Source organism: Ornithorhynchus anatinus, chromosome 14 (genome assembly GCF_004115215.2).
Source record: "Ornithorhynchus anatinus isolate Pmale09 chromosome 14, mOrnAna1.pri.v4, whole genome shotgun sequence".
NCBI classification, from domain to species: Eukaryota; Metazoa; Chordata; class Mammalia; order Monotremata; family Ornithorhynchidae; genus Ornithorhynchus; species Ornithorhynchus anatinus.
The window spans coordinates 2,273,887-2,295,929 of record NC_041741.1 but is presented as its reverse complement, the minus strand read 5'-3'; the positions used below and the strand labels follow the sequence as shown (position 1 = coordinate 2,295,929).

The 22,043-nt window shown below is 55.0% G+C and overlaps 1 protein-coding gene across 1 annotated transcript; it reads right to left on the bottom strand.

The window, feature by feature from the left end:
* Positions 1-1,538: 1,538 nt before the first annotated feature.
* OTX2 (orthodenticle homeobox 2) lies at positions 1,539-12,912 on the bottom strand. Its single transcript, XM_039914012.1, has 4 exons — positions 12,597-12,912; positions 7,725-7,934; positions 4,684-4,835; positions 1,539-2,445 (listed from the first exon to the last, which is right to left on the bottom strand). Exons 2-4 carry the CDS (start codon positions 7,819-7,821, stop codon positions 1,738-1,740), a joined length of 957 nt encoding a protein of 318 aa, XP_039769946.1. The 5' UTR covers positions 7,822-7,934; positions 12,597-12,912; the 3' UTR covers positions 1,539-1,737.
* Between the last annotated feature and the right edge of the window lie 9,131 nt (positions 12,913-22,043).

Below are 22,043 nucleotides of genomic sequence, written 5' to 3'. Positions count from 1 at the left end.
ATATGAGAGGAGAATTCCTGTCATTCTCCTCTCCTTTCCCTTCCCTCCGCCCCCCCCCCCCCCGGAAAAAAATGACAGACACTGACAACAAAACACCTTATTACACTTTTATTTGGTCTCTCTCCTCTTCTCTTCCTCTCCCTCTCTTAAACCGTCTCTGATTTTTACAGCACCTGAGTCGATGTTGCAGTTCGCGCCCGCAACTCCTGAACCGTCCGGGGGATTTATTTGTATTTTTTTCCAGATTGGAAGTAAAACAGCACGGAGATTCGCCAGCTTTTTTCCGCAGCTTCTGAATCCTGGAAAGGGAGAGGGTGGGAAAGGAGGGCGAAGAGAAGGAATAACGGGCCCGTGGGACTGCCTGACTTGGTCTTGGTGGGAAAGCACGAAAAAGAAAAAGAAAATCCTCGAGCAGACTACTACATTCCGGACAAAGCGTTCAGGGGGCTTTGGCCTCGCTGCTTGTCACCTTTTTAATCTGGTCTGGGAAGTCGAGGCTGTGGTTTCCCTTTCGGGAAAAATCAGTCTATTCAAATTAACGTGGAAGACGACCCAAATTGTGCTAGAACGATTTTAATAGAATTATACATATCTGCCAAATCCAAGGGAAAAGGGTTTATGCATATATATATCTTTTTCCAGTTAACATCTGCAAGCATAAACGACAATGAATTCCTCGGTATAAATCCGTCAGGGTCAGAGCGATTGACCAAAGACTTTTATTTATTATATATATATATAAAATCTCTCTATTTTTTTTTTTTACTGCTCGCTTTGCCCCACAGTAAGTTATTACAGGTGATTTTAGTGTCCTCGTGTTTCTCTCTCTCTCTCTCTCTCTTTCATTCAGAGACGGTCAGTGCAGTTCACCTCTGGCGAAAGGCGATCTTTTTTTTTTCCTCCCGATAATAACGAGTACTCGGTTGCTCTGAATTTCGCTTATAATTATAACCTATTTAATCACAGACGAACCCCCCCCTCCCCTTCGCAAAGCGGAGTTCGCGGTTGCATACAATACAAGGAGATCACAGTTTTGAAGTCTAGCACAGATTAAAAACCACAGATGGACCATTTATAGAAGACACACGCTGATTGTCTCTTAAAAACTACGTATTGACTCCTTATGAACATTATTTTAAATAAAGTAGTGCATCTAGGACAATCAGTCGCACAATTCACAAAGCCCTGAAAAAGTTCTTTTCGGGTCCCAACTGACCGTCCTGGAGACCCCTGGAAAAGGTTCCGTGTCCGTCCCGGGTCTCCCCCTTTCCGTCCCCCTCCCCGAGTGTCCCCTCCCCCCGATTTCCCCCTCCATCACCCCCTCCCTCCCGTTCTCCCCACCCCCACCAAGCCCGAGGGGGGAGGGGTGGTCTCGGGTTTTGTCCGTTTGGTTGCTTTTTCGGGTGTGTTGGGCGAAGGCCACCCGCAGGATCGCCTTTCCACCGAGGCCGGGACCGGACGAGAAGACCCTCCCCGCCCCGATGGCTCCGGACCCTCCCTCCTGGTGGTTTATTTCTTTTAATTTTATTTTAATTCCCCCCCCCCCGACCACCCCCCCCCTGGTCTCTTCCTTTTTCACCGAGGCCTAGGCCTACCAGGCCGGGTATCGTCCCAGTGGGTTTCTGTTCGTGTTTCGCTTTTGTGTATGTGTGTGTGTGTGTGTTGGGGTGTGTAATTTTTTCTCTGTGTGTGTGTGTGTGTGTGTGTTTTTCGTTTCAGATCACCCCCGGAGGGTCTTCACAAAACCTGGAACTTCCAGGAGGACGTCTGATCTTTATAATCCAAGCAGTCAGCGTTGAAGTTTAGCTTCCAGGAGGCCGTCTGGTCCTTATAATCCAAGCAATCGGCGGGGGAGTTGAAGCCCAAAGTCGAGGCTCCGTAGCCCTGGGCGGACAGAGGGGCCGGCGGCTGGTTGAGGTGACCGGCCACGGCGTTGGTGGCCATGGGGCTGAGCGCGGTGGCCCCCGGGCCGGGCAGCTGGTGGGGCAGGGGGCTCAGGTAGGAGCCGCAGTCCATGCCCCCGAAGTAGGACGCGGAGCCGGCGTAGCCCTGGCCGTAGCCCGAGGCCTGCGTGTAGGTCATGGGGTAGGAGCGCTGCATGCAGGACGAGGAGGTGGACAGGGGGTCGGACAGGGGGGAGATGGAGGCCGGGCTCCAGATGGACACGGGGGCGCCACCCCCTCCTCCTCCTCCTCCTCCTCCTCCTCCGCTCCCTCCTCCTCCTCCTCCGCCGCCTCCTCCTCCTCCTCCGCTGGGCAGGGCGGGCAGGGCCGTGGTGGCCGGGGGCGTGAACTGGCCGGCGGGCCCGGTGTCGGCGGTGCCGTCCCGGGCCGGGGAGCTCTTCTTCTTGGCGGGCCGCACCTTGTTGGGGCCCCCGTTCTGCTGCTGCTGTTGCTGCTGCTGCTGCTGCTGTCGACACTTGGCCCGACGGTTCTTGAACCAGACCTGCAAAGGCAGCCGGGAGGCGCGAAGCGGAGGCAGCGCAGGGACCCAGGAGAGTCCGGAGGAACGGAGAGGGGAGGCCGCAGAGACGGGACACAGGGACCCGGACACGTCCAGGGACACAGACAGCGGCAGGCACGGAGACGGAGAGACAGAAACACAGAGATCCAGGCGCGACCAGAGGCCCGGAGAGGGGAGGGTGCAGAGACGGGACACAGAGACCCATGCGCACCCAGAGACACAGACGGTCGCAGGCCCAGAGACGGAGAGAAGGACACACAGAGATCCAGGCCCGACCAGAGACACAGAGCGGGGAGGGCGCAGAGACGGCGACCCACAGAGACCCACGCACGTCCAGAGACACAGAGAGTGGCAGGCGCAGAGACGGAGAGATAGACCCGCAGAGATACCGAATCGAAGAGAGAAGCAAGGACAGAGACAGGGACCCAGAGAGACAGGCCCGCAGAGACCCAGGCACAACCAGAGACAGAGTGAAGAGGGCACGGAGACAGAGATCCAGAGAGAGGAAGACACGGAAGCACAGAGACCCAGACACAGCCAGAGATACAGAGAGAAGCAGGAGTAGAGAGGGAGACAAACTCAGAAGGGCGGGCAGAGAAACGGGGACCCAGAGAGAGGGGGAGACAGAGACCCAGGCACACAGAGGTGGAAGAGACAAACAGAGACACAAAAAGGCACAGAGAGGGAGAGGGGTGGGTAGAGACAGAGACACAGAGAGGAAGAGGGAGAGACAGATGGGTAGAGACAGAGACCCGGGGGGGAGTGGGGGGTAGAGTCAGAGACACAGAGAGGAAGGGGGGAGAGAGGTGGGAGAGGCCCAGAGTGGAAGAGGGAGGGAGTCAGAGAGAGACAGAAAATAGAGAGAGAGATGGGCAAAGGCAGAGACCCAGATACACAGAGCCAGAGAGAGGAGAAAAGAAACACAGAGACACAGAGAGAGGCAAGCAGAGAGGCAAGGACCAGAGAGAGATGCAGATAGCGTGAAAGAGAGAAAGGTGGGGAGAGAGAGAGGCTCAGAGAGAGGGAGAGAGGCAGAGACCCAGAGAGGGGGAGGGAGAAGGAGGGGAGAGAGAAACGGGGGAGAGGGAGAGAAAGAGAAAAGATGAGAAAGAGGGAGAGAAGGTGAGAAAGAGAGAGGGAGGAGTGAGAAAGAGGGAGAGAGGAGAAGAGATAAAAGGGAGAGGGAGAGAGAGAAAGAGGGAGATAGGGAAGAAAGAGGGAGAGAGAAGGTGAGAAAGAGGGGAAGAGGGAGAGAAGGAGGGAGATATGAAAGGGGAGAGAGAAGGTGAGAAAGAGGGGAAGAGGGAGAGAGAAAAGAGGGAGATAGGAGAAAGGGGAAAAGGGAGAGAAGGGGTGGGGGGGGGGGGGAGAGAGAGAAGCTCTTTAGATGCGATGGGCCGGTTCCCCTGCGGATTCGGGGGGATCCAGGCCCAGGGTGGGGATTGGGGGCCGGGACTGCGGGTCTAGGCAGGACCAGGCCCGAGCGAGGTTGGCCGGCCCTGAGACCCTCCCCTCCCCCCCCCCCCCCCCCCCCCCCGCCACCCGGCAAGGTCCCCATTCACTCAGCAAAATCGGGGAGGGTCCGCGGAGTGGGCGGGGGGCGTTGGGGAAGACGCCAAGCAGGGAGACTGGAAACTCGTCGTGGGCAGGGAACGCGTCCACCCACTCTCCCCAGCGCTTTGGGCAGGGCTTTGCACACGGTAAGCGCTCAAGAAATACGATCGAATAAACTAAATAGATGTTCTACTGCCCTCTCCCTAGTGCTTCGTACCGGGCTCCAAAAACAGCGCCCAATCGATACGATCGATGGATCAATCGAATGGATTTGAGAAGGGGGGGGTCCTCTCCGAGCGTGGGTGAGCAGAGCATTCAAGAGTCGCCCCCTCCCCTACTTTCCCCTCCCCTGCTTCAAGGCAGGGGCTCAGTGGAAAGAGCCCTGGTTTGGGAGTCAGAGGACGTGGGTTCTAAACCCGCCTCCGCCACTTGTCTGCTGTGTGACCTTGGGCAAGCCACTCCTCTTCTCCGGGCCTCGGTGACCTCATCTGGAAAATGGGGATGGAGACGGTGACCCCCACGGGGGACAACCGGATGGCCCGGTATCTCCCCCGGCGCTTAGAACGGGGCCTGGCACACAGTAAGCGCGTAACCGATACCATGCTTATTATGATTATGATTGTTTTTCCACCTCCGCCCCCTCCCCGGGCCCCTGCGGACCCCTACCTGCACCCTGGACTCCGGCAGGTTGATTTTGAGGGCCACCTCCTCCCGCATGAAGATGTCGGGGTAGCGGGTCTTGGCGAAGAGGGCCTCCAGCACGTCCAGCTGGGCCCGGGTGAAGGTGGTCCGCTCCCGCCTCTGCTTCCGAGGGGTGGCTGCGGGACAGAGCGCAAGGACCCTCAGGGGAACCTTCACCCCGGGGATGGGGGACCCCTCCCCGCCTGACACTCTCCCTCCCCGCCTCCTCTCCCTCCCCACCTGCTCTCCCCCCTTCACCTCACTGGAGACCCCTCCCCACCTGCTCTCCCCCTTCCCACCTGCACCCCACTGGAGACCCCTCCCCACCTGCTCCCCCCTTCCCACCTGCACCCCATTGGAGACCCCTCCCCACCTGCTCCCCCTTCCCACCTGCACCCCAGTGGAGACCCCTCCTCACCTTCTCCCCCTTATTTATAATAATAATAATAATGATGATGGTGTTTGCTAAGCACTTACTTTGTGCCAGGCGCTGTACTAAGCGCTGGAGTGGATCCAAGCAAATCGAGCTGGACCCGGTCCCCGTCCCACAGCCTCAATCCCCATTTTACAGATGAGGGAACTGAGGCCCAGAGAAGTGAAGTGACTTGCCCGTGGTCACACAGCAGACAAGTGCTAGAGTCAGGATTTGAACCCACTACCTTTTGACTCCCAGGCCCCGGGCTCTATCCCTTCCCAACTGCGCCCCACTAGACACCCCTCCCGGCCTGCTCCCCCTTCCCATTGCACCCCGCTGGAGACCCCTCCTCACCGTCTCTCCCGCTTCCCATCTGCACTCCACTGGAGATCCCTTCCCGCCTTCTCCCCCTTCACACCTCAATCCCATTGGAGACCCCTCCCCATCTGCTCTCCCCCTTCCCACCTGCACCCCATCAGAGACTCCTCCCCTCCACCAGGCGCTCCCCACCAGCGTCTCATTGAAGACCCCTCCCCTCCAGCACTCGGCCGGACCCCCTCCTCGGCCCCCACAGCCTGCCAGGCTGGGCGCGACTCCCCCCCAGGCGCAGACCCCCCACCCCGGTGTGCCCTCCCCCTTCGGCTTCCGAGGCCCAAGGCCTACACCCCTGGCAGGGACCTCTCCCCCCTTCCCCTCCTCCCCCATCGACGGGTCCCCCCCACAGCTCCACAAGGCCGTGGGCCTCCTCCTCACCCTCCCACCCACCTCCCCCGCCCCCGGGCCCCCTCCCCAAACAACCCGGGGTGGGACCCCGCTTCCTGAAGGGTCGATTAGACTGTAAACCCATCAATGTCTCTATCTGTTGCCGAATTGTCCATTCCAAACGCTTAATACAGTGCTCTGAACACAGTAAGTAAGCGCTCAATAAATACTATTGACCGAATGAATGAGCCTTGGACAGACCACCTTTGGGGGAGCCTACAGAGCTCTCCCTGGGGTCTAATTTGGAGCGGGTCACTGAGACCGTCGCCAGTCACAGTCTCTAGACTGTAAGTTCACTGTGGGCAGGGGAACGTGTCTGATGATTGTCGGAGTGTTCTCTCCCAAGCGCTTAGTACAGCGCTCTGCCCTCCATAAGGGCTCCATACACATGACTGGATGGAACGAATGAATGAACGCAACCTTTCTGGGCTCCAGTCTTCCCCATCTCTAAAATGGGGACAGCGGTTGTTTTAAGCAGCGTGGCCTAGTAGCAAGAGCACAGACTTGGGAGTCAGAGGACGGGGTTCTAGGCCCGGCTCCACAGCTTGTCTGCTGGGAGACCTTGGGCAAGTCACTTCACTTCTCCGCGCCTCCGTGACTTCATCTGTAAATCGGGGATTAAAAACCGAGCCTCATGTGGGACAACCTGATTATCTTGTATCTACCCCAGTGCTTAGAACAATGCTTGGCACATATCAAGCACTTAAATACCATTATCATTATTATTATTAATCCCAGCTCCACCATTTGTCTACCGGGTGACCCTGGGCAAGTCAATTCACTTCCCTGGGCCTCAGTGACCTCATCTGTAAAATGGGGATGGAGACCGTGAGCCCCATGAGGGACAGGGACCGTGTCCAACCTGATGACCCTGTATCTACCCCAGCGCTTAGAACAGTGCTTGGCACATAGGAAGCGCTTAACGAGTACCGTCATCATTACTATTTTCATTATTCTCTGCTCTGCCCCCCCCCCCCCAAACCCCCGGACTTCACGGGAGACGAGTGGGATGGCTCGGGGATGGAGAAACAGTAGCCACAGCCTGGAAGGGAGCACAGGGGTTTGAACAGGGTTGCCACGGGCTCCATCCTCTGGGGGGTCGCCGGGGTCGGCGTCCCCCCACCCCCCAGGGCTCCCGTTGGGAGAGCAGAACCTCGCCCATTCCCAGGGGTGACCAGTCCCGAGATCCTTAAATGGGATTCAAACTTCGCCAGATCGTTTAGCTCGAAGAAGCCCCTCCTTAAAAGCGCCCCCAGCCCCCCGGGGCGCCCCGGCAATCGAAATGAAAAGTTGGCACCTAGGCCGAACACCGGTTTCCGGACGCGGTTGGGGTTGAGAGGGGCAGGAAGGTCCTGTCCACCAAAAGGCCTCCTCTGCCCTCCCTCCGGCTCCCGTTTCACTGTTGTTAGATGGCCCCCTCCTCACCCCCAGCCAGGTGAACCCCCTCCCCCCCATCTTTCAGCCATTTTCCCTGCCCCTAACGGTCAGCGTGGCTTAGTGGGAAGAACCCGGGCTTGGGAGTCAGAAGTCGTGAGTTCTAATCCCGACTCTGTCACTGTCTGTTGTCACTTCCCTGGGCCTCAGTTCCCTCGTCTGTAAACGGGGGATGAAGACTGTGAGCCCCACCTGGGCCAACCTGATGACCTTGTATCTGTGCCGGCGCTCAGAACAGTGCTTGGCACATAGTAAGCGCTTAACGGATACCACGGTTTCGTTAACGGGAGGGGAGATCTCGAAATCTCGTCCGGGTCGGGGTGAGAGTCGAGCCATCTCCCCTGAGGATCATGAGCCGGTGGGAAGGGGCGGCTTTTTGCGGGGGGGGAAAGGAACGGGGTTCAGCGATCCTTACCGGGGTAGCCGACCGAAGGGTGAAGCAAATCCATGCCCGAAGTGGTGAGACTCAGCCCGTTGACCGAATAAGGCGGTTGCTTGAGATACGACATCATGCTAAAGTTGTTTCCTGGGGCGAAATTGGCCCAAACCGGGGGGGCCCAGCGGAGAGGTCTCCCTTCCTCGGGGGCGGTCGGATTCAGGATCCCGAGCTTCTGGGCTTTCCACCCTGGCGACCGGGAGAGTGAGGAGGGCACGCACACCCACCCCCACAAAAAAAACAACAGACAACAAAAACGGGGTGAGGGGGTGGAGGGGGAGAGGCAAAGTCCCGGTTAACTGAGATGTCTGGAGAGGATCTTTTTTTTTTTTTTTTTCTTAATCTGGGCCGCGAAAGCCTTCTTAAAGGACTCCAGAGGCCCTGCGGGGCTGACTTCGGGACCAGATAAAACCCTCTCCCCTCCCACCCCTCGCTTAGACAAAGTTACACCCCAGAAAGTAATTACAATTTACCTTCCCAAGAACAAAACCCCGCGTTGCCTCCTTCCACGGCTCTGGGCGCATTCCTCTCCCGCTCATTTGCATAGACTCATTGGCTGGCGCTAGCTAATTGTCTCAAACGAAACTTGATTGGGGCCATTTGCAGAGACAAAGAGCTCTCGGCTAAATAAATAATGCCGATAACAAAGCCCGTCGGTGAGAAACAAAGAAACAATTCAAGAAACCTATCTCTTCCCCGGGTCCGCGGCCCCATTCCACAAGAGAGATTTGGAACGATCTCGGTTTTTCGCCACTTTCCACCGCTGCGAACGTCCAACGCCGGAGCTCTCAAACTTGGGAATCGGACGGAGTCGGCCACTGCCCTTCCACTTTCCGAGTCATTTCCAGCCATCGTTTTCACCCAATTAGTAGTCCGGGTAATTAGATTTGGAGGCAACAGATTTAGCGGACTTTCAGTGGGCCCGGATTAGAGGCGTCTAAAGAGCTGACGCTAAAAAGCGGGAGGACTTGGACCTTGCGACCACCGCTCGCCAAATGTCCGAACTCGCTGCGAATTTTTCTTGCGGGTTTTGGGCCCCACCGTTTGCTCGCGAAAGAGAAACGGAGAGGGGTCAAACGAAAACGGCCGATGTCTACACCAAACTCGAGTCGGGAACCTCAAACCGGCCTCCCCGGGCCTCGGAAATTTCGGGGTCATCCGCAGAACGCAAATCTACCGACAATTTGGAAAATCCCTGCCTCTTTCGGCCTGCTTTTGTTCGATCGATTCAGCGTCCGAGTCGGGGGAAGAGGGGGGCGAAGCCCAATGTGGCAAATCCAATATAATCTCATCCCCCACTCTCCGCTGGGGATGGGGAAGGGGTGGAGAAAGGAATCCAGAAAAAAAAAATAAAGCAAGGAGAGAGAAAAGCGATTTTTCTCCCCTTCCCCGGTCCCTACCTCCAGCTGGACGGTAAATCCGGGAGGAGAGTTGCAAACTCGGCCGTTGGTTTCACGAAATGCGGGGTCCTCATCCCGTGGGGTTTTTTTTTTTTTCTCTTTTCTTTTTATTTATCACTTCCTAACTTTGATGAGGCTCTGGATTGCTTCAAAATGGCGGCCCCTGGCCAGGGAGCTGTGCCCCCCTCACTTTTCAACTCTGCGAGCGTCCGGCTTTTCAGGGCTCCCTCCGAGTTGGGATTATTTCACCCTGCCTGCAACATCGAGGCCCAGAAGCTTTTTTTTTTTTTCCACCGCTTTCCTCTTTTGCGGGGATCTGGGCCTCTGGCCGTAAACGCGCATCCCTAAAGTAACATTTCACGGGCGAGTCTTTCCCTCCCTCCCCTTCTTCCCTCGGTAGCACTCCCCGACTAAAAAAAAAAAAATGCTCAGGCTATTTTCCCCTTTTCAAAATTTCATTCCCCGGCCGGTGACCATGAGGGTTTTGCGTTCCTCTCCAGTTTCTTTTTAGGCGATCATTCTTCCCAGGGGTCCCCTTGAGGTGCTCCTGTGAGTGATTTGCTTAAACTTATAGAAAGTCACCCCCTCCAAACACACCCACTCTCACCCTCCCCCACACCCCCCCACATCCAGTTTTCCTTTATCTCGCTCTCCCGGGGATTTGGAGACGGCAAAAATGAGGGGGAAGGATCCCGGAGTGGGGCAGAGAGATGGAAATCTCCGTGGGATTTCCCCCACCCAGGCGAGCGCACAGGCACCCACCCCAGACCCTCAGAAGCCCCCTCGTCCCTTCTCCAAACGGAATCGACCCCAACCTCCGAATAAAGATGAATATTGAGCCTGGATGCCCTCCCCACCCATCTGGCTTTCGCCCTCCCGAAGACGCGCACGGGCTGCAAATTCCCGCACCCGGAGCCTTTCCTTCTGCTCCTCTTTGGGGATTTTAATTTGGGGGTTTGGGTTGGGTTTTTTTGGCGGCCCGAAACGGGGTGGGGGACTACTTTCAGGCCCACCGTCCCAGGCCCCGAGGAGCCTGCGGGGATGCAGTTTCGGAGTTTTCATCCTTAAGAGACCCCTCCGAAGTGAGCCGGGAATATCGACCTGCAAGACACCCGCATCCCTGGGGCCACGGTGGTCAAGTCCGCCTCGGTCCGAGGTGGGGGAAAGGGAGGGGAAGAGGCTGGCCGGACAGCCGGACAGTCCTCCCCTTCCCCTCCCCAGTCCCCAGCCGAGTCGACGGTCGGGCGAAAAGGCCGAGGGCTGCGCAATCTGTCGCCTCCCCCAAACATCCCATCCACCAGTTGCTCGCTCCTGCTCAATAATAATCATCATTACTCCGCCCGAGCAAGAATTAATTATAATAAATGTTTTCTTGATAAACTAACGAGATAATCCGAGGGGCACACGCTCGCTAATTACAGGACTCTCCCCCCCCTCCCTTTTCCCCCCACCAGCTCCGCTGATTATTTGTGCTGATTAATTTTCTGCATGATGGCAATGAAACAAAACCTGCATACGCGGGCGAGGGAGGGAGGGGGAGAGCAAAGACGGACAGACAGGTGGGGATGGGGGACGGACGGTGGGATGGACAGATGGACAGGCCGGAGGGACGCGGTTGCTCTGCCTAGAGGACTGCAGGGAAAGTTTGGGAGGGGGGTGGGTTAGTCTGGCCTAAAGGGCCTGAAAGGGAGAGTGCCCAGAGCGGCCTGAACCTGAATATTACTTGCCAGAGGGGTGGGCTGGAGGTGGGAGTTTATTTTGGGGGGGAGGTGTACGAGGGAGGGATGGGAGTTTATTTTGGGGGTGCAGGGGAGGGATGGGAGTTTATTCTCTGGAGGGGGAGGGGGAGATCTTCCTTTCTTTTCGGAGGGCCGCGGGGAGAGGCAGGGGACAGAAAGGGACAGTCGCATTTTCGTGGCCCTCGTCTCACCCTCTTTTTGATTTCGAGGGCGATGGAGGGGAGTGGTTTCTGGAGAATTGGTTTTTGGAAATTTTGATCCGAGCGCGGGCTGGGGGTGGGCTGAGGGTGGAGACCCCCAGTGGATCGATGCGGTGGAAAGATTCGTTGCATGTCCAACCCGGTCGTTGCATCGGTATTGCAACGTGGCCTCCTCGCCCAGAGACAGAAACTGCCCGGTTGGAGGTGGGTGGGTGGGGAGGGGGTGGGGAACGGGCTGATTTTCTCCCCTCTGCCCCCCAGCCTGTGAAAGGGCGAGACGGGGTCCGAAATCAGGCGTCGGTTCAACACCCTCCCCGGGCGACCTCGGGGCAGGTGAGAAGGGGAGTTTTTCAGGCCGGCCTGGGCCGGGGCAAAGGTCGGAGGGGGAAGGAGAAGCCCCCACCCTGCCTTGCCCGGCCCGGGGTTCGAATCCCGAGCCCGGGAAGGGGGCGAGCTGCCGGGCCCGGTGATCCCCTCCGCGCCCCCAGGGAGTCGAAACTGTCCCTCTCTTCTCCCCCCTACCCCTCCTCTTCCCCATTGTCTTGGATCTACCGCAGCGCTTAGTTCAATGCACGGTGCCCAGTAAGCGCTTAACACCACGGTTACCAGTCTTCATATTATTATTATCGTCGTTATTATGATTATCGTTCGCCCCCAAACCCTGCTCCGTCCAGGGCTTTGGCTGGCCGGGGTGGTCCCAAAGGCCACATGAAGGCAGAGCGGATTTGGGGGGGGGGGGGGGGGGGGGGGGAGGGGGTCTCGGGGAGCCCCCAGCCTCCGTCCCGCCCCTCGGGGAGAGTGAGGACCCTCGGCCAGCCCCAGAGGGTCCGGCCACAAACGACGGCGAGGAGAGGCGGCCGCCCGCTTGGACCTCGGAGGGAAGGAAGGAGGGAAGAAGGAAGGAGGGAAGAAGGGAAGAAGGATGGAGGGAAGAAGGAAGGTAGGAAGGAGAAGGTAGGAAGGAGAGGCGCAGACAGAGAAAGCAAGGGGGATTTGGGGAAGAAATGGCCGGGGCAGGGGTGTCTCCGCCTCCTCGTTTATCTGCTTTGGCCTCTTTGCATTTTCATTAGAGAGGAGGAGGAGGAATGGGGGGCACAGAGAGGAATGGGGGTGTTCCCTTCCCTTGCTCTGCCCCCTCCTTCGACAAAACGCCCTTGGGACCGGCGAATGCCCCCCCCCCTCCCCTCCCCAGGCCCGTTTGGTGGGCAAATCCCCCCCCCCCCCCCCAGAGCGCAGCCCTCGCGATTTCGACTGATTCATCCGTCGACTGCTTCATCCGTATTCCGGGCCCTCCGCTCGCCCAACTCCGCCGCGCACCAGCCCCGCGGGCTCCCACCTTTCCCCGTCTCCCCTCACAGGACCCTTCCCCCAAAATGTTCACGGAGGCTCCCGGCACGAATCAAACACGGCATTTCCATTCGCGGGGAGGGCAGGTGAAGGGAGACGAGCTGCGGATCGACCAAAAAAAAAAAAAAAAGAAGAAGAAAAAGATAATCCGTAAAGGTCACTTACCTTAGAGCTGGAGGACGGAGGGGGGAAAAAAGTGAGGAAATTATCCTTGCAAATGCCAAATACCCAGCTGGCCTAAAAGAAATCAAGAGCAGTAGGTTAGAAATCTTGAATTCTTCACCTTTCCATAAGGAGTCAACCAAAAGGGGGGGGGGGGATCAAATCGAATAATTAAAAAAAAATTAGAGAGACCGGGGAATCTACAACTCTTAGCGGCCGAGGCTAAGTATCAGGTCCAGCCAGGGTAGGCGTTGCACGGTCTGGCGTGGGGAGTTTGTTTTTTTCTAATAGTGGAGACTTTAGTTGGAGCTGAGATCTGTACCACTCTCAGGGAGATTTGCTGAGAAAGCGCCTCTCTGGCAACTTTTTGACGCAAACTCCTCAGCCAATGGCAGCGAGAGAATGATTGACACATCTAAGCCAGAGGGAAAATAATAAAAACACACAACAGGGGGAGGAAAACAGGCCGCTGCTGCACCAGGGGACAACTAGGCGACAAATAACAGCCCCTGAAATGACACAGAATCTACATAAAAGAAACTATGTTCGATTTTAAATTTACATTATGGGCTGGAGCCGGTGAACTCACCGCACAATTAAAATGATGGACGGGAAAGATCGCCTTTCTGCGTTTGGTTTTTCTGCAGGAAAGGGGCAGATTTTTTTTTTTAAATGAAATGTGTGATTTCAACAGATAGGAGTTTAAGTAAATATTTGGAAGGGGGTGGGGGGGGGGGCCGGGTGGATATAACCTGGGCGACGCCGAGCGAAGGCCGCCAAAAGGTGTTGGAAAAATCGGTCGCCAACAACCAAGTCGAAGGCCGAGGCTTAAAAATGAGACCGTGCAGTAGCAAACGAGGGTGGGCCTGAACCGGGGAGGGTGGGGAGGTGGGAGAGGCAGGGAGCTAAAGACAGAAAAAGAGACACGCAAGAACAGCGACCAACAGAGACCCAGAGGGACCCAGAAGGGATCAGAAAGCCCAAGAACAAAACTAGTTTTGAAAGTGACAAAGAGCCTGATCCCCGCCTGTCCCTTGGCTCCCCTCCCCGCAGTTTATTCCCACCCGCCCCCGGCCCCGCAGTTTTCCCCGGGTTTGGAGGTCGGAGGCTGCTTGGAGGCTTCCTAGTCCCCTCGACCTCCACCCACGCGGGAGGGGGGCAGGACCCGGTACGGGGCAGGACCCGGTGCGGGGAAGACCGAGTGGGTGGGAAGGACCGGGTGGGTGAGAAGGGCCGGGTGCGGGGAAGGACCGGGTGCGGGGCAGGACTCGGTCCAGGGAGGATTAGGTGTGGGGCAGAACCGGGTGCGGGGCAAGATCCGGTGCGGGAAGACTGCGTGCGGGGCAGGACCGGGAGCAGGGCAGGACTCGGTGCAGGCAGGACAGGGTGCGGGGTCGGAGCCGTTGCGGGCCGGACAGGGTGCGGGGCGAAAGGGATCCGGGTCCTCGGGGTGGAGGACGGCGGATGGGGTATATTCTATCCCCGGATCCCGCCCTTCCAAACAACCCAAGAAAATGCAGGCCAAGGGGACAGGACGGGGGAAACCTGACAGCCAGTCAGCGGGGCGTGTGCGGGGGATGATGTGCGGGCCAGGGGATGGAGAGGAGGTGGAGGGGGTCCCGGAGGGTCGGGGGACAAGAGGGGGGCACCTACACGGCGGCCGAGGGCAGGGGAAAGAAAGGAAGGGCCCCCCCCGCCCCAGCCTCGGGCCCCGGGGGCGGTGGGAGGTGGCCGGGGCCGGGCCTGAAGGAAGCCGGGCCTGGGCTGGTCCTGCGGGGCCGGTCCTTGTTCAGAAAGAGGAGTCGGGTCCGCCCAAGCTCGGCTTCGCAACGAGGAACCCGTTCCGCCGTCAGGTGGGGTCGGGAAGGCCAGCCAACGCCAGGGCCCTCTCCGACGTCTTCCAGGGAAACTCGCCCGGCTCCTGGATCCCGGGGCCCTGAGGAGGAGGGAGAGGAGGAGGAGGAGGAGGAGGAGGAGGAGGAGAGGAGGAGGAGGAGGAGGAGGAGGAGGAGGAGGAGGAGGGAAAGGAGGAGGAGGAGGAAGAGAAGGGGTGTTGGCGGGGAGGGGGGACGGGGGCAGCCCTGAGCCTTTGGGAGGAGGATGCGAATCGTCCGTTTGCATCCCTCCTGCTGCCCCCCTCCCCACCAGGATCCCCCTCCCCTGGGCCGGGGGAGGAGAAAAAGAGAGATAAAGACAGAGACGGAGAGAAAGAGAGACAGAGAGGAGGGAGAAAGAAGAGAGAGTCACTTCCACCCTTCCAGGACTTCCACCCTTCCATCCTTCCACCCTCTCATCCGTCCAAGCGGCCGGTCCTCCCCTCCCGTCTAACCATAACGACCAGGACCCAAAATAAGAATATCGAGGACCCCGCGACCCTAACCACCCCTCTCTCCTACCCTAACCGCCCCTCCGTCCTCCCCCTCCCCCCCGGCCCGTCAGGGTAGGAAGGGGGTATCTTGTCCCAGTAATCCGAGGAATGAGGTGGGGCTGATCCCAATCTGGCCCCCCAGCCCATCCACTTTTCAAGCGGGGAGGAGGGGAGGTTTGGGAGAAAAGGGGTCAGAAAACTAGGGCCGGTGGCAAATATCCCGTTAAGGCGGTCTGCCAGCAACCGGGAACGAGCTTAATTTCCGATGGGAGAGACGCCCTCCTCCTCTCCGGCCCCAGAAGAAAACTAGAGCTCGGGCTTCAGGAGCAGGTGGGACGGGAATCCTGGAAAAATCCGCCACTGGCCGAGTCCCGAGGAGTGGATGAGATCTCTTTCCCGGCCCCAGATCTCAGCCTCTTCCTCCGCCCTCCGGTCTAATAACTTCGGAAATAAACGAGCGACCAAGAGAGAGAAAAACGGACAGTGGGATTTAAATAAACAAGGGTCTCTTTAAAATTCTCATCCACTTCAGATGTCTAAAGTAAGATGGTGATGATTTTGTCACGGTTTGGTAAATTCACCCCTTTAAGAGGCTTTCACAAATCCCAGCACACACCTTCAGTCAGATTTGAATATAGATTTAGGTTTTAAAAGCCAGAAGCTGGAAACACCGCTTTAGCAAAGAGAATTTTCCTCTAGCTCAGCACTGGGCTGGGACTCTCGCAAAGAAAGATTGGATCTGAGACAGAGAGAGAAAGAGACAGAGAGAGAGAGAGAGACAAAAAACGACTTTTTTTTTTTTCTTTCTGGAGGAATTTTGCACCGAATCTGCAACCTTTAATAGCAGACAGGCTTTCTCCCGGGTGCAATGGAAAAAGTTGCCAAAATTGCTCTTCACCTGTAAGAACCCGCTCTTTACTTTCCAGTCTCTTCTTGTCAATTTGGAAATTTCAGACCCGCTGTCACAGGAAACTACAGTCTAGTACGGGACACGCAGATGGGCTCCTCGGGTAGGTGGATATTCCATTGTCTTGCGAACTTTAGACCTAATGTGGAGGGGGGGAAAAAAGCAATTTCCTTGGATGAAAGTCTCTCTAACTGCTGATTTTCAGTAAGTTCCTGTTCTTCCAGTATCCATTCATTCCATTTTCTCTGTCCATACGTCTGCCTTCACCGATTTGATTTTCTGTTCGTTGTGACTCGCGTTGCCGTGTGCTTTGAAACCAACAAGTGGATAGTTTAAAACCGTTTTGTTCGCAGGATGACTTTATTATGCATTCGGCGATATGTGTAAATGTACCTATAGGCACACGCAGATAAAGCGACGTTTATCTGGGGAGTGATGCAAGTTGAGAAAATGAATAAATCCCACCAAAATTAGAGGTCATATTTGCATTTAATTCCAAAAATATCATTGGAATGCTGAAATCTCTGCATAGAGACCACCCCGCCCCGGGGGGTTGCCTCCTTAAAATATTCCAAACTTTCTTTCAAATTTCTATCTCAACAGTAAATGGGGGCGGGGGGGGGGGGATTTCTAGCCCTCTTCCGTCTAAATTTAAAAAATAAATTAAATTCAGAACCGTACACCCTACACGCACCCTCATACCACCACCCCACCAAGATAAAACCCGCAAATCACATTTTATTTATTTTGGGAGCTTCTCAGGATGATCGGGGGGCGGGGTGGGAATCCCAGCTAGCTAGTCCAGACACTTGACTCAGGACGAGTAATATGGATTTTAAAACTTTGTAAGGACTCTGGAGAAAGGACCGCTTCTCGCTGGAGAATGGCGCAGCTCTGACCAAAAAGAGCAGTCGTTTATTCCCCTCGCTTCTTCCTCGTGGATGTTCGAATTTGGGGGTGATCCGCTGTCGTTATTTGGGGGTGCGGACTGTCCTACGTGCAACCTGGAAATGTATCTTCTCAGCGCGGAGAAGGCGACGAAAAGCCAAGCGGGAATCGCGTCCGTGATTTCGCCTGAAAAAGGGGAGAGACCCACACATTTCCAGAGGAGGCGAAGGGGAAAGAGGATCCGTGTCGGGCCGTGTTGCGTGCCATGGTGGGGAATGGGTTTGCGGAACGTTTAGGACGCCAGTGGTACTTTCCCAGCGCTTAGTACAGTGCTCTGCACACAGGAAGCGCTCAATAAATGCGATTGAGTGAGTGAAGGAGTGTGCAACGGGAGATGTGGGTCTCCACCGACAGTGTGGGACGAGTTGTGAGCAGATGAGCCGGAGGGGGGAGAGGAAGAGGGAGAAGGAGATGGGGGAAGGAGGGAGAAAGGGGAGGACGGGGGCAGAGAGGCAGAAAGAGACAAAGAGAAACAAAGAGACAGAGAGAGAGAGACAGAGGAACGGAGAGACAAAGAGAGACACGGAGAGGAGAGGGAGGGAGAAAGTGTGCGTGTATCTTGGGATAAGGGGGAGATGGTAAATGTAAAAATGGATGGGGTGGGGGGGGTGTGAAATTGCTTAAACTGTCATTTTACATCATTCCCATCCCTTGATCATAAAGCTTTCTTGAAGAGAAACTCGTCAGTAGCTTCCAGACTCTTAGTTTCCAGACCGGATATAAAACAACCATTACTCTCCAATATCTTGCCTGTTTGCAAACTTTATATACAACTGGGGAAAAAAGACCCAGAAAGGTTTTGTAAGGAGGGAAAAAGAGAAAAGAAAAGAAAGCCACAATGAAGCTTAGACAAATCTCCGACCTTTTATTTGTCACCTTTTACAAGCTTTATTTCCCTTATATGAAAAGCTCCTTTTATTTCGATGCGAAAGAACGTTTCTCTTGGATTTTTTAATTAGAGTCTATCAATTGTAGCCATATTTAAGAATCAATATAGAGTAATCCTTCAAGATGGGATAAGGTTTTAATCGAAAATCTCTCTCCCATTCTTTGCAGATCATTTTTTTTCCCACTGGCAGATTAAAAAAATGAAGTGTTTGTAAAATATTATATATTGTGAAAGATACACACACGCACGCAGACACACACCAACATCCAAAACCCTCAAAGCTCAGGGCTGCAGGAAACCAACTGTTGTTGCAACGAAGGAGAAAAGTCTGGCTCTAGAGTTGAACTTTTCTTCCATTTCTAAGAATTTATTTTTACATTAATCTCTAATATAGTCTCTAAGAAGATAATCATGTTTAGTCGTGGGTGGGGGAAAATGGGGAAAATATTTGTTCGAAATATTCTTTTACGTCCAAAAGAGAGTAACTTTTTTTTTTTAATTCACAAAGAACGAAAATAGACCCTTGCAGGAAGCCTTTTACTAAATAAATCCTCTAACATGCCCGAGATTAGGGAATGAATGCCACACACTTTTCCGTTTGGGTTAATTTATGCAAATGTTAACCTCTTTCATATCATTAAAGGTGCATTTTGAACGTCGTTTTATAAATTTTGAACCAGGGCTTCGGTTGTGGGTTTTTTTCCCTCACAAAAATATGAATGGTGTTGCTCAGAATAAAAGCCCAGAATTTTAAACAATTCCCTTCGCTTTCTTGGCTCTCCATGTGTTAAATAAAGAGAGAAAAAGAACAGGAAGCTAATTGTAGGTCTCGGGGCTGGATTCTTAGGGCTTCTGAACGATACTGCTAAATTCTTTTTTTTCCAGATTGGGCACTCGGTTTGGAAGCGCAAACCCATTTTACGAGCATCAGGCTTAGTTGTTAGGTTTTTGGTGTGTTTTTTGTAATGTCCGCGGTGCCCTGTAACCTAGAAAGGGGTAAAAAGTTTCTAGAAGTAATCGTCTCTTCATTGTTCCCTATCTGATAAATGCATTTTAAACACTGGACCCTCCACGTTTTGTGTTTTTTTTTTTTTTTCTAAATCTGAACGAAGCGGGTTTGAAATGATTTGAGATCCACGCTCGTGTCTTATCTGCAGAAATTTCAATTTATTTAAAAGCCCGGTGCTGACTGTACTGCGGGGCTACATTTATTTTTAGACGAACCCTCTTCCGCTTCTCCGTAATCACGCCTAATGAAAACCTGGGATTTTCCATTATTAAAAAAACAAAAACCAGAAGTGAAAATATAATGCATCTTCATTAGGAAAATTGACTGCTGCGCTCAAGATAGTTCTTAATTGAAAAGGCAACCTATTTTAATGGTGTGGTTGAGAAGAAGATTACATACTTTATCCAAACACAAAGACAATTAATAACGAGGAGCAGGCGGCTGCCATTAACTCTAATGGAGTTGCATCAATGTCATTGCGAAGTGCTTGCTTATACCTGGGAGACGTAGAGTGGAAAGTCCCCCCTTTTCCCCCCACCGACCCCTCATTTACTTTTCTCGGGGTGCAAAGGGGCTTGAAGGGCTGCAGGAGTCTCGCCTCGGGAGCCCGAGGACGTGGGTTCTAATCCCGCCTCCGCCAGCTGTGTGACTGTGGGCAAGTCACTTCACTTCTCAGTGCCTCAGTTCCCTCATCTGTCAAATGGGGCTGAAGACTGTGAGCCTCACGTGGGCCAACCTGACGCCCCTGGATCTCCCCCCGGCGCTTAGAACAGTGCTCTGCACGGAGTAAGCGCTTAACGAACACCGACGTTATCATCGTTATTGTCTGCTGTGCCACCTTGGGCGAGTCGTTTCCCCTCTCCGGGCCTCAATGTCCTCATCTGGAAAATGGGGCTGAAGACCGGGAGCCCCACGGGGGGAAATCACCCGATGACCTCGCATCTCCCCCAGCGCTTAGGACAGAGTAAGCGCCGGAGAAGCAGCGCGGCTCAGTGGAAAGAGAGCCGGCTTGGGAGTCGGAGGGCGTGGGTTCTAATCCCGCCTCCGCGCCCGCTTATCAGCTGTGTGACTATGAGCGAGTCACTTCTCTGTGCCTCCGTTACCTCTTCTCTAAAATGGGGATGAAGACTGTGAGCCCCATGTGGGACCACCTGATTACCTTGTATCCCCCCCGCGCTTAGGACAACGCTTGGCACATAGTAAACCCTTAACGAGTACCGTTATTATTATCAACAGAGCCCATCGTTATTATTTAAGGAACCAGCGGCACCAGTTCTGCAAAGAAACCCGTCCTTTGCCCCCTGCCATGGGGAACTGCCCCCTTGGCCCCAGGGTATTGTACTTCCCCAAGCGCTTAGTACGGTGCTCGGCACATAGTCAGCGCTCAATACATACGATTGAATGAATGAATGAATCCTCAGGGGGCATCGGATGGGGTCGGCCCAGGCGGGTAGACCCCCATCCCCCTCCCCCTTGGGCCTGGGTCACCGGTACCCCCAGAAAAGGAGGGGGAGAAGATGGGAGGGATTTTCGGAGGAGGAAAGAGAGTCTCTGGGCGATGAAGCAGCGATCAGATATTTCTTAGCCCAAGCAATCAATTCATTATTGAGATCGGCAACCCCTGGGAGGGGCTGTTGGTCCCCGGGGGGTCCACCAGACTTCCAGATCCGGAATGTCGCTCCACCCCGGGGAATTAATAATAATAATGATAATGATGTATCTGTTAAGCGCTTACTGTATGCCGAGCACTGTTCTAAGCGCTGGGGGAGACCGAAGGTCATGAGGTTGTCCCACGGGGGACTCGCAGTCCCCGCCGCCCCCCGTCATTTTAGAGTTGAGGTAACTGGGGCCCGGAGAAGTGAGGTGACTTGCTCAAGGTCACCCAGCTGGCAGGTGGCGGGGGCGGGATTAGAACTCGCGACCTCCGCCTCCCGAGACCGGGCTCCAGCCATTAGGCCGTGCGGCTTCTCTGTCTCCTCCCCCTCCTCCCCATCCCCTCCCCCTCCTCCGGCCGCTGGGCGGACAGTCCACAGGGGCCGAGGCCACCGAAGGCCACGGCTGCCAGGGGGCACGGCCTCGGGCAAAGGGACCCACCGCCCCTCTCCTGCCCCCGGCCCCCTGCTCCCTGCCCCCGTCACGGACCCGGGACCGTGGGCAGCTCACTTCATTTCTCTATGCCTGCTTTTCCTTCCCTTCCTTCCTTTCCCTGCCTTCCCTTCCTTTCCTGTCCCTCTCCTCCTTCCTTCCTTCCTTTCCTTCTTGCCTTCCTTCCTTTCCTTCCTCCCTTCCTTTCTTCTTTCTTTCCTTCCTTCCTTCCTTCCTTTCCTTCCTCCCTTCCTTTCTTCTTTCTTTCCTTCCTTCCTTCCTCCCTCCCTCCCCTTCGTTTTTCTTTCTTTCTTTCTTTCCTTCCTCACCTCTTTCCCTTCCCTTCCCTTCCCTTCCCTTCCCTTCCCTTCCCTTCCCCTTCCCTTCCTTCCCTTCCCTTCCCTTCCCTTCCCTCCCTTCCCTTCCCTTCCCTTCCCTTCCCTTCCCTTCCCTTCCCTTCCCTTCCCTTCCCTTCCTTCTTTCCTTTCCTTCCTTCCTTCCTTTCCTTAATAATAATAATCATGGTACTTGTTAAGCACTTACTATGTGCCAGGCACCGTACTAAGCGCTGTGATGGAGACACGCAAATCCGATCGGACACAGTCCCCATCCCCACGTGGGGCTCACAGTCTCGACCCCCATTTTACAGATGAGGTAACTGAGGCCCAGAGAAGTGAAGTGATTCGCCCAAGATCACAGAGCAGACAAGTAGCCGAGCTGGATTAGAACCCGTGACCTTCTGACTCCCAGGCCCGGGCTCTAGCCATTACACCAACCCAGCTACCTACTTACCTACCTACTTACCCTCCTTCCTTCCCTCCTTCCCTTCCTTTTTATTGAGCGCTTACGGTGTGCAAAGCACTGGACTAAGCACTTGGGAGAGTACAAAAGAACAATAGACATATTCCTTGCCCACAATGAGCAGCTGTAAAATGGGGATTCAGTACCCGTTCTCCCTCCCCCTTAGATTGGGAGCCTGTGTGGGACAGGGACTGTTGTTTGGCCTCCTCTTCATCAGTCGATCAACCAGTGGTATTTATTGAGCGCTTACTGTGTGCAGAGCACTATACGTACAGCTTGGGAGAGTACAATACAACAGAGTTGGTAGACACGTTCTCTTCCCCCAGTGAGCTGATTATCTTGCGTCTACTCCACCCGTAGTACAGTGCCAAGCATAGTAAGCACTTAATAACCGCCATAGTAATTATTATAATGGACCTTAAAATGGTCATCTGGTCCAACTT

Excerpts from the sequence above, each read along its gene's own strand:
- OTX2 (XM_039914012.1), bottom strand. The coding sequence starts at position 7,821 with ATGATGTCGTATCTCAAGCAACCGCCTTATTCGGTCAACGGGCTGAGT. Across the intron at positions 4,836-7,724 it reads CCCTTCGGTCGGCTACCCCG|CCACCCCTCGGAAGCAGAGG; the intron begins GTAAGGATCGCT and ends TCTGTCCCGCAG. Across the intron at positions 2,446-4,683 it reads TGCCGGAGTCCAGGGTGCAG|GTCTGGTTCAAGAACCGTCG; the intron begins GTAGGGGTCCGC and ends CTGCCTTTGCAG.